Source organism: Amphiura filiformis, chromosome 5 (genome assembly GCF_039555335.1).
Source record: "Amphiura filiformis chromosome 5, Afil_fr2py, whole genome shotgun sequence".
NCBI classification, from domain to species: domain Eukaryota; kingdom Metazoa; phylum Echinodermata; class Ophiuroidea; order Amphilepidida; family Amphiuridae; genus Amphiura; species Amphiura filiformis.
Genome location: NC_092632.1, coordinates 74835746 through 74848245, shown reverse-complemented (window position 1 = coordinate 74848245; position 12500 = coordinate 74835746). Strand labels below are relative to the sequence as shown.

The 12500-nt window shown below is 38.9% G+C and overlaps 1 protein-coding gene across 1 annotated transcript in view; it reads left to right on the top strand.

Moving 5' to 3' along the window:
* LOC140153697 (delta(24)-sterol reductase-like) overlaps positions 1–12500 on the top strand; it is a 60802-nt gene that overhangs the window by 43959 nt on the left and 4343 nt on the right. The window contains exons 6-8 of the mRNA XM_072176520.1: positions 3038–3178; positions 8139–8336; positions 9057–9235. Coding sequence (XP_072032621.1) covers positions 3038–3178; positions 8139–8336; positions 9057–9235 — 518 coding nt within the window. The remainder of the gene's footprint in view (positions 1–3037; positions 3179–8138; positions 8337–9056; positions 9236–12500) is intronic.

Below are 12500 nucleotides of genomic sequence, written 5' to 3'. Positions count from 1 at the left end.
ATCGTGCAAATAAATCCGTCGTCCATCATCATCATCATATCATCATCATCATCATCGCCTTCATCATTACCTGACTACTAGCCACAAACCCATACCAAGGAAAATAAAATATCAATTTTGTTGCAAGCCCTCAGAGAAAATTAATATACAAATATTTAAAATCATGTTTTATTACAACGTATCTAATAGTAATAGTAATTTACACACAACCATGACAACTGCTAAATTAAGCTGAAATGAAACAAATATAGACTATAAAAAGTCTATAATGAAAATAAATGTTGTTGAGTGTGTTATCATGACTGCCAACCAGACTGATCATGCTGATAGCAACAAGGTAGGTTGACTGATGTATTCTAACAAGGAGTGTGTTATCATGACTGCCAACCAGACTGATCATGCTGATAGCAACAAGGTAGGTTGACTGATGTATTCTAACAAGGAGTGTGTTATCATGACTGCCAACCAGACTGATCACGCTGATAGCAACATGGTAAGTTGACTGATGTATTCTAACAAGGAGTGTGTTATCATGACTGCCAACCAGACTGATCACGCTGATAGCAACAAGGTAGGTTGACTGATGTATTCTAACAAGGAGTGTGTTATCATGACTGCCAACCAGACTGATCACGCTGATAGCAACAAGGTAGGTTGACTGATGTATTCTAACAAGGAGTGTGTTATCATGACTGCCAACCAGACTGATCATTCTGATAGCAACATGGTAGGTTGACTGATGTATTCTAACAAGGAGTGTGTTATCATGACTGCCAACCAGACTGATCATGCTGATAGCAACAAGGTAGGTTGACTGATGTATTCTAACAAGGAGTGTGTTATCATGACTGCCAACCAGACTGATCACGCTGATAGCAACATGGTAGGTTGACTGATGTATTCTAACAAGGAATGTGATATCATGACTGCCAACCAGACTGATCACGCTGATAGCAACAAGGTAGGTTGACTGATGTATTCTAACAAGGAGTGTGTTATCATGACTGCCAACCAGACTGATCACGCTGATAGCAACAAGGTAGGTTGACTGATGTATTCTAACAAGGAGTGTGTTATCATGACTGCCAACCAGACTGATCATGCTGATAGCAACATGGTAGGTTGACTGATGTATTCTAACAAGGAGTGTGTTATCATGACTACCAACCAGACTGATCATGCTGATAGCAATTAACATGGTAGGTTGACTGATGTATTCTAACAAGGAGTGTGATATCATGACTGCCAACCAGACTGATCATGCTGATAGCAACAAGGTAGGTTGACTGATGTATTCTAACAAGGAGTGTGTTATCATGACTGCCAACCAGACTGATCACGCTGATAGCAACATGGTAGGTTGACTGATGTATTCTAACAAGGAGTGTGTTATCATGACTGCCAACCAGACTGATCATTCTGATAGCAACATGGTAGGTTGACTGATGTATTCTAACAAGGAGTGTGTTATCATGACTGCCAACCAGACTGATCATGCTGATAGCAACAAGGTAGGTTGACTGATGTATTCTAACAAGGAGTGTGTTATCATGACTGCCAACCAGACTGATCACGCTGATAGCAACATGGTAGGTTGACTGATGTATTCTAACAAGGAATGTGATATCATGACTGCCAACCAGACTGATCATGCTGATAGCAACAAGGTAGGTTGACTGATGTATTCTAACAAGGAGTGTGTTATCATGACTGCCAACCAGACTGATCACGCTGATAGCAACAAGGTAGGTTGACTGATGTATTCTAACAAGGAGTGTGTTATCATGACTGCCAACCAGACTGATCATGCTGATAGCAACATGGTAGGTTGACTGATGTATTCTAACAAGGAGTGTGTTATCATGACTACCAACCAGACTGATCATGCTGATAGCAACATGGTAGGTTGACTGATGTATTCTAACAAGGAGTGTGTTATCATGACTGCCAACCAGACTGATCATGCTGATAGCAACAAGGTAGGTTGACTGATGTATTCTAACAAGGAGTGTGTTATCATGACTGCCAACCAGACTGATCACGCTGATAGCAACATGGTAGGTTGACTGATGTATTCTAACAAGGAATGTGATATCATGACTGCCAACCAGACTGATCACGCTGATAGCAACAAGGTAGGTTGACTGATGTATTCTAACAAGGAGTGTGTTATCATGACTGCCAACCAGACTGATCACGCTGATAGCAACAAGGTAGGTTGACTGATGTATTCTAACAAGGAGTGTGTTATCATGACTGCCAACCAGACTGATCATGCTGATAGCAACATGGTAGGTTGACTGATGTATTCTAACAAGGAGTGTGTTATCATGACTACCAACCAGACTGATCATGCTGATAGCAATTAACATGGTAGGTTGACTGATGTATTCTAACAAGGAGTGTGATATCATGACTGCCAACCAGACTGATCATGCTGATAGCAACAAGGTAGGTTGACTGATGTATTCTAACAAGGAGTGTGTTATCATGACTGCCAACCAGACTGATCATGCTGATAGCAACAACGTAGGTTGACTGATGTATTCTAACAAGGAGTGTGTTATCATGACTGCCAACCAGACTGATCATGCTGATAGCAACAACATAGGTTGACTGATGTATTCTAACAAGGAGTGTGTTATCATGACTGCCAACCAGACTGATCACGCTGATAGCAACAAGGTAGGTTGACTGATGTATTCTAACAAGGAGTGTGTTATCATGACTGCCAACCAGATTGATCACGCTAATAGCAACAAGGTAGGTTGACTGATGTATTCTAACAAGGAGTGTGTTATCATGACTGCCAACTAGACTGATCACGCTGATAGCAACAAGGTAGGTTGACTGATGTATTCTAACAAGGAGTGTATTATTGTACGCGTGTGATACATCAGTTGAAATACAAATGGCTCCCCGGAATACAGTCACACATGCATATGTTGGAAGTGTGCATGGTATCATTTCAAAAAAAGAACATGTTTGAAAAAGATCTGAATGTTATATTATAATGTTGTCTGCTTTCAATCTGTAGATAAATGCAATTGGTAATTACTGGAAGCCATGGTTCTTCAAACATGCAGAAACCTGCCTTAAAAGAGGAGCATTTACAGAATACATCCCACTCAGACATTACTACCATAGACATACAAGGAGTATCTTCTGGGAACTACAGGTAAGCATAGCTTACGCCAAGCTCAATATTTAGATCTGAATTTCATTTTGGAAATCCATTTTACTGGTGGAAATTTAAACCAAGGGTAAAATCACTCTTAGAGAAAATCTATTTATAACATTGGTACTGATGATCACATGAAATTAAGCAGAAAGCTGCAGCATTCTTTGCCACGTGTATAGGCCTGGTTATAAAGTGTGTTAGCCAATATTTTAGGATAGTGATCATTATCCTCTAATCATAATCATAACCCAACCAAATTATCTGTAACCATAAAAAAAAAAAGCGCAGTGATTTATAATGCACTACGCACAGACACTACGCCTAGACGTTGATCCACAAGCCTCAGCACACTTTACAGGTTGTCGCTGACCACTACGGCCCCACATCATTCCACAAACCATTAAACAACAATTCAGGGACTTTGCTGCTTCAAGAGCGCACACCCTAGACGTTCCACAAATAACCATCGCAACCAGGATCAGCTCCCCGAGTTTTGTACAGGTTACAACGAGACAAATTAGCAGTGAGTTCCTTGTCCAAGGGAATTTCAAGCTAACTCAATTTTTCCATGTGAGCGTATAGGCACCGCCAGGGTTCGAACCCGCAACCTCTCGCACCATAGTCGAACGCCTTATCGATTGAGCTAACTTGACTGCTAATAATCCTAACTGTGAAACCTATTATACCATAATTCTAGTCTCTTAATGAGTCAGTTACATCAACGCATTGAAGCGCATATGTCTCAGTCACACACGTCTATGCAGCATCTTTAAACTTGATCATATGAATGCCATGCAACTCTCTGAGCGAACGCTTGTGACTTGAATATGCCCCCAATGAAATGCGCACTGACGTCACTGTCATTACACTACAGAAGTATTATACACAAGTGCGCCAGAAATTTGGTGTCATTTTTTGACATGCCTGCTTAGCTCTTTTGATGTTCACTGATGTAGGTGAAGTGCGATCTGCAACATGCAAAATTCGGAAGGCTATTTAGCTTAAAGGGGGGTAACCCTATTGGTTTTGGATATGGATTGTCTTTAAAATTACATAATAATATCAAATATCGCCTCCTTTATGCTGCTTTGTGAAAAAACGAGAGCATTTTCAGCGTAAATGTGAATAAATAGCCAAATTTGCAATCCAATACCTTGGTATACGTGAATTGCATTCTGGGCAGGCAATGACGAATGCTGACATGCTGTACAATGCCAGGCCCGTATTGAACGGAATTTTTTTTTTTTTTTTCGTACGTTTCAGAAAAAAAGGAAACAAAATATATTTCCCTTGCAATATGTACATTTCAAATGAATACAAAAAAGTGTGGATGAAAAAGAGAGAGGAAAAAAAATCTTCCGATACCGGGTTTTGAACCGGGTACCTCTCGGGTAAAAAACGAACGCGCTAGTCAATTGAGCTATTCAGAACACCACGATAACTGTTGCCATTCTCATAACTATATACGGCGCACCGTCTCCTCAGCAGTTAGTGTGGTTCGCTTTTTTCACAGAATGTGTATGACGCCAAACCAAAGTAGCTGTTGCGGTGACTGATATTTCGTTCATAATTCCCTCCCAGAAATCCAAAGTATTTACCATTGTTTACAAACTGGTATACCTGTAAAACCGCTGTGATTCATGATTTCTCCGAAATACATCGACTTGGGCGTCAAATTTCAGGATAGTAATGAGAAAAATAGTATCTATTATGTGATACCAAAACCTCATCAACAATGAAAAAAATCGGGGATGATGCTGTCGATCGGGTTACGGACCTTTAACAAAAGGTTAGTTCCCAATAGATGCATAAGTTCTGTGGAACATGGAAATAGCCATAGGTTATTTGCAGTAAATGAATTATTATACAATGGTATGTCATGTTTTGCTAAGAGGAAAAAATAGTATAGCTTTGTGGCACTTATTCTGAAGTCTTGCCATTTGTTTACACTAGAAGTAAGTCACAAATTAAGTTACAAATTATATGACCCAATATAATCCACTCAGACCAAAGATTTTGAAAATTGAGTTACTACCATTACTAACTCTGGGGGGGGGGGGCACTCAACACAAATGATCATACAGGTATGCTTCCCCGGAAAGACCCCCCTTTTTGGATTTCGCAGCTCTGAAAGACCCCCTATATTTGACCAAAATAGAGCTCCGAAAGACCTTTGATTTTGATAATTTCAGCTCTAAAAGACCCCAAAATTGCTCCTACCTCATATTTCTGTTTTTTTTCAGGCGATTTGCAACCAAAAAGCCAAGAAAGACCCTTGATTTTGACTGTTAGCAGCTCCAAAAGTCCCCATTTTAGTTGTTCACAGCCCGGTTCGCAGCTCCAAAAGACCCCGTTTTACCGGTATGCCGTCAGCTCCCAAAGACCCACCATGTCGAAATTCCGGGGAACATACCCACCAAAAATTTTTGATGTGCCCCCCCTACTAACAAATTCAAACAGTGTCCCTAGGGGTCAGCAATGGTCAAATTTCATACAACAGGCTTGAAATTCAAAATTGCTAAGATTTGGTCAAAAAGAAAAGTCAGTTTGACCAATCTGCGACAGAAGATTGGGTTGGCAGGTTGTTGGCCATACAGAGGTCAAAAAGTAAAAGTGCTCTGATTTCAATGATCGATTTCCGAGGGTGCACAATAGGCCCTTCTTCCAACTAAACTATAACTCAAGGATTTTTTGTATGAAAGGCCTTTCTTGCCCTATAGACTATTTGACTATGTCTGCATAGAAACCTGGCAGCTATTGCAGATAGGTCTCTTTTGCACTACACCCTTGAACTCAGTGGGTTTTACCAGATATAGTAGAGCTGTCCCTGGTTTTACAATGCCAGGCTAACCAATAGCAGAAGATTGTGCTTATGATGTTACACAGGGAAAGAAGCACACATTGCACACTTAAACATGAAATTACAACATGCATAGGCAGATAAACCAGAGACAAAACTCCAGACATGCCTACCTGTGCAGGGACTTGAACCCCATGATGTTGTTTTACAAATTTATCTTGTGAGATAAGTGCAGTTGAATAATAGAATTATCATGTGTGTGCAAACTTATACTACCATTATTCTCTATCAGAAGTAAATAGTATGGTTTATCTACTATGTATTTACTTTGACTACATCACATCACCTAGTCACATTATATGTAAATCTACCAATATGAAAAGTGTATGAGTACATATTTATCTAATGTGTAGATTATATAGGTCATTTGATCAAACTAATAGTACTAGCGAGTCTGCCAGTGTCTACTGGCCTGTCATGTATTTCAAGCATGTCTTAGATATTACAATTAAAGGGGCATTTTGTGATCCACAGCCTCATCCCCCACTTTCTCAAAAAAAGTTGAGATTTGTATACCACAGGAAAGCTCTGGCCACATAATGTTAATAATGTACAAAAAAGTTTTGCAAAAATATCGTAAAATTTGAATTACGTTCTGGTGTACCAAAACGAAATTACACACAGTGGCCTATGGAGCAGTATAATAGTGTACACATAATCATGCATCACATTTGAACAGTGAACCTCATCCAAGTACAAATAAAAGTATGTTTCAGCATCAGCATCCAAATATTCCAATTTATAGGCCTAGAGAAAGTAGTACATTTTGTCAGCACTGATATAAAAAAATTAGAATAATTGTGGCAGGTTTCAGGATTAACTAAAATTTATTTTGTCATGCTGCCCAGACCTGTGACGTGAGTAAACGCTCATCCCTACATGTACGTAAATGATGAAATTCCAAATCTATATGGTCTATGCTTCGATGGTCTATGGTACATGATACCAGTTATTTCTGCTGACGAGATCAACAAACTATCCACTTGGCTCACATTCCACATACAAACATCTCATCCCGGGGGCCACTCAAATATGACAGTGTACGCATGCATGACCAAATTTTTTCAAACACCCCTAAACGAGTTTTACCATACCAGCAGATTTAGCCCCTTAATAAGGTAATTCAGTGTAGAATTTACCCCCTAATGAGTTTTTGGCTGGTGAAAATGCAACAAATGTACCCTTTTTGGACTCATAATTTACCAAAAATTTGAAAAGGTACCCTAAACAAGCTGTCCAGTTTCAGAAAACTACCCTTATTCTTGAAAATCACTGTTTTTGACCCTAATGCGTCCACGCGCAGTAACTTGCCTTGCCTAAAAAAACACCCCCTTTTACTTGTTTTTTTGGTCACGCATGCGTACAGACCATTTATGTGAGTGATCCCCCGGGCATCCCATGAGGTCATCGCACTGCTGTGCTATCACATGAGGTCATCGCACTGCTGTGCTATCACATGAGATTATCGCACTGCTGTGCTATCACATGAGATTATCGCACTGATGTGCCATCCATTTAATCATTAAAAGCATGGCAATACTGCAAAAATTACGATTTACACAGAATATAAGACGCAGTCCACACTACTATATTTTCATCATCATGTCCTAATTACCCGATTTATTAGTAAGAAATTCTGGTCATACGCATGCCACGACATTGAGTAAACATAAACAATGACAAAATGTGTGCACACTGGTCTTCATAGGCAATTAAGACACGATCATGCTAGAAATCGACCCAATGATGGAAATTTTCATCATTAGCGAATGATGACACAATTGTAGTATACCGATGACATTGAGCGGACACATAGTACTAATATCATAATAAATATTATGACACGATCATAATCGATGGGAAAAATACACTCGTGTGGACCGGGTCTTAGGCTAATGAAAGTTGATTCAATGTTTCCTGTCACCAACCCACATCACTTTACCATTATATATTTCATATTTTGTCCATCTGGATCGGCCAACACTACTTCTGATGATTGCTAAATCTGTATAATCAACAGGAATGGGCAATGTTCAACACTAACACTTAAATTTATTATTATTCACACTGACCTCACCATTGTCCATTGGCTTTCAGGATATCATCCCATTTGGTAACAACCCAATATTCAGATATCTCTTTGGATGGATGGTGCCTCCTAAAGTCTCTCTAATGAAGCTGACTCAGACTAAGACTGCTCGTCGAATGTATGAGCAAAGGCATGTCATACAGGATATGTTGGTGCCAATGGCAGACCTGAGTAGTGCATTAAAATGCTTTGATAAAGAATTGAAGGTAAGTTTGATATTGTTTGCTGAATTTATTTTTTGTATTTCAATGTTAACAATGAAAAAGAGAATATCTTCATTTTTTGGGCCTGGGCACATCTGGCCCGATGGTAAATCCAGCCCTGGGAGTAAGGGGATGAGGCTGTGGGTCACAACGCCTTCCTAAGTTTGTTGCAACATGGTGTTCAAGTGCCCTTCAAAGCAATATCCCGATAGGCCAAAATTTGCTCAAATGCTCCCACAAAGAATTAGGAATTTAATGCCCATACTGCTTATTGAACAGCGTCTTGCATTTGGCTAGAAATGTGGAAATCAAGGTTTACCTGTCATTGAATAAAATTAGCCATCTTGAATTTGGGAAGTTCAATTGTTATGAACGTAGGTAAGAAAGTTTCTTCTTATTGTAACATAAGCATTGGAAGATGGTTACAGCGTAATACAGTTTTAAGTGCTTTGTATGTTATTGTGCTTTTGGTGTTTTTGCTTTCGCCTAATGGCTAAGATGTCTAATGTGTCATATTTTAAGGAAACTTATACGAACTTTTAAGAAATTGATAAGAAAAAGCTTATAAAACTAATAAGAACATCATATCGCTTCACTATCAGAGCTAACAGCATCAGCTGATGAGGAGGAAGTTCCTTGAAAGCACTCCCGGGATAAACAATTAACTAATGTAGAATTTTCAAATTACTCTTACAAGAAGTTTGTTTTCATATTCCCTTCCAGCTCTACCCACTTTGGTTATGTCCATTCTTCCTGCCTTCACAACCAGGATTAGTACATCCTCCAAACAACCAAGATGAAATGTATGTTGATCTAGGAGCCTATGGTACACCACACAGAGAGGGATTCCACTTTAGAGAAACAACAAGACGTGTGGAAGAATTTGTACGCAGTGTTCATGGGTAAGTTTGCCTGTTACAACAGCTGTACTCTCAGAAATTCATGTTGTAAAAATGCCATCACAGCATTTGAATGTCTTCATAAAGATGAATTGTTAGAGGTGTGTATTGAGACCACACTAGAGGTAAGTATGAGACCCCAATTTTTAGATGGCAAAAACGTGGGTCAACAATTCAGTGAAATTTAGATACACATATTTGTAAAAAAAGTCTTCCAAAATAAAAAAAATTATCCTGTGTTCAGCGTGTCCATTCAGAGGCAAAAAAAACAACATTGAGAGGGTACAAAAAAATGAATATACCCCTTAAAGGAGTATTTCGTGATCCTAGCATCCTCTTTTTATGACATTTTTCAGTACATATCCACGAAAAAAGCCCATTCCCAAAATTTCAGTTGATTCCGATTTTGCGTTTGGGAGTTATGCATGATTATGTGTATTACACTGCTCCATAGACAATGCGTTGTAATTTCGTTCTGGTGCACCAGAACGAAATTCAAATTTCACGATATCTTTGCAAAACGAATTAATCTGCAAGAAATATTTTGTACATAAACATTATGTAGCCAGAGGTTTCCAGTAATATAAAAATCTCAACTTTTTTTGAGAGAAGTGGGGGGATGAGGCTGTGGATCACGAAATGCCCCTTTAAGTAAAATGATTTAGGTATGTGACAAAAAATTTCAAAGTTGTTAAATGTTATTGCAATGTTTATCATTGGAAAGGTCTTGAAAAAAGCTTTTCAATGACACCAAGATGACCCTCCTACGTCAAATAATAAGAAAGTTAGAGCCAAAACAGATATGCCCTCGGGCTAAAATTTTGTCTTATAAAAGCAATAGGATTATACAGATAATACAATATGGATTGTGACCAAACAAGAATTCCTTTTAAAGGTTTAAGTAAGTATTGTTTAGTGTTTAAATGAACATTTCCATTTACTTGAATGTCAAAATATCAAAATGTGGCATTAAGAATCACAAAATATGTTCAAGTTATAAATGGCATTGTAACCGAACATCTCCGTAAATCCAATATGGCCGCTAAAATCCAAGATGGCCGCCAAAATCCAAAATGGCTGCCATAATATGTTATGTTGCATAAATGATACATAAATATGCTAAAATTGTATAATAAAGTCATGAATAAAGAAGTCAATGGAACCATCAACCCTGTGTCTGCAGTGTATTACTGTACTATACTGAGAATGAATCCAAGAAGGCTGAGAAAAACAAAATGGCTGCCGTCATTTGTTACGTTATAATACATGCTTCCCACAAATCAACTGTACCGGTATGTGACAAAGCCAATTCAGCACTAACGCGCAAAGCCTCATTTTGCTAGTTGCATATTTCAAATAAGTATTCTGAAATTAATATTTTGAATATTATTAACAATTAATATATACTCCCTACATATTACTTTAATTGTACTCACAGAACAATGAAGAAATATCTGCTCCTCCCAGCAATAAATTAAGATAATATTAAATCCTCAAAAATAAAGTCTGCAGAAAGAGCCTCCTTTTTGACATCATAATCTGTACTGTCCTGGTACGTTTCATTTTCACCCCAGTATGCCACCCTATAACAGTTTATTTTTCGACTTCTCTTTTTCAGTTTTTCTACTTTTCCGGACCAGACAGTTTGACCACCTGTGCTGTCATCATACCATGTATGGCAGATATTGCGACCAACTATGCGACCACTTAGAATGTCAGACAGTCCTGAACAAACATCTTGCGAAAGATCAGGGAATTCTTTGTGTATATCTTTAATGTCCATGTTCTTGAGTTTCTTCTCAACAGCCTTCCTTTCCTTTTGATCACGCTTTTGTTTCTTATTTGCTGTTCGCACAGACATCTCTTTCCTCATGTCACTGTTTTTCTTCCTATTTGCTCTCCGTTTCTTGTGAGATCTTCCTATTGACCACATAACGACACGCTTCTCTTTTCTCTGCATACATGTCATCTAACCATACAACAACTTGGTTCTTCCTCGCTCTCATCCTGGCAGTAAGGAAGTCAACACTTGCGTGTTTTGCTCTCTCTCGCCCGGCACTATACATCCCCATTAGTTCCTCGCTATCAATGTTGTGAAGTCTAGCCGTAACGGTTTCTTCCCTAAGCTCATCTGTGATCTCCATTTCTAGATATCGTTTATATTGCCTCTCTAACACACCCACAATTGCATTGATGCATGATTCCATCATTCTGCTGAACAATTCTTGATCAATGGGCTGCCGTCTGAGCGACTTCATGGTGGCATCGTCAGTGTCGAGATCCTTTCCAAAGAAATCTTTGGTATACTCAACAATTGTCAATGGGTTGATGGCAGAGTCTTTCAAAGCAACAATGACACTCTTAACAACGTTGATGGCATCAATGTGACTCAGTTCATGTTGCGCTGCAGTATAAAACTTAGTCATCCATGGACCAGTTAGCATCTTACCAAGTAAGCCTAAAACTTGCATCTCGACAACAGCAATCTCACTACTGAAGTCTTTTCTTATTGATGTTAAAAGACCACCACATGTGACCGTCCCAGTACTAAAAAAGTCTAGAAAAAGGTCATAGTACTGGAACAATGTTCCACAAATGTGAAACAGTATGTGGAGACGATTCCCCCTGTATCTTGGAAGTAACCCTTTAGGAAGCTTGTTGTCTTCTAGCCATACTTTAAAACCTTTGGGATCTCCTTTCCCATCCTTGAATCTTAGCTTATTGACTTGTAAAACTATATTTGCTATTATGCAATCTTTTCCATACAGTGCACCTTTCGAAGCTCTAAGGACTTTAGCGTGGACCTACACGTACTGGCTATAGTATCCAAAGGATGGAGGTGACAGTTGAGTTGATTTAAATGTTTGTTCCATGTTTCGTTGACCTTTTTAATTGTAGCTTGATTGACAGTCGCCCTATCACTCATAGTATTTGCAATGTTATCAATCATTTTGGATCTGCAAAACTGAAATTCTTCCTGATGGAAATCTCGCGATACCTCTGCAAGGTTATCTACCGAAGATGTTATGTGGTTGTGATAGTCATCAGCAGTCCCCCCCCCCGGCAACTGGTCAATAGCGACGACTTCACATGCAGTTTTTGTGTTCAGATGAATGGCGTTGATATGGTCGCCCTCTTGTGTTGTGGCATCGAATCCAATTGTGAGATTCTTCACCTTCATTGTTGTTTCAGCACATTTAAGGTCCGCAACTGAATCCAATTCACGGGCCATTTGTTCAACTGTGGTCCTATGTGGTATTGAGCTTAA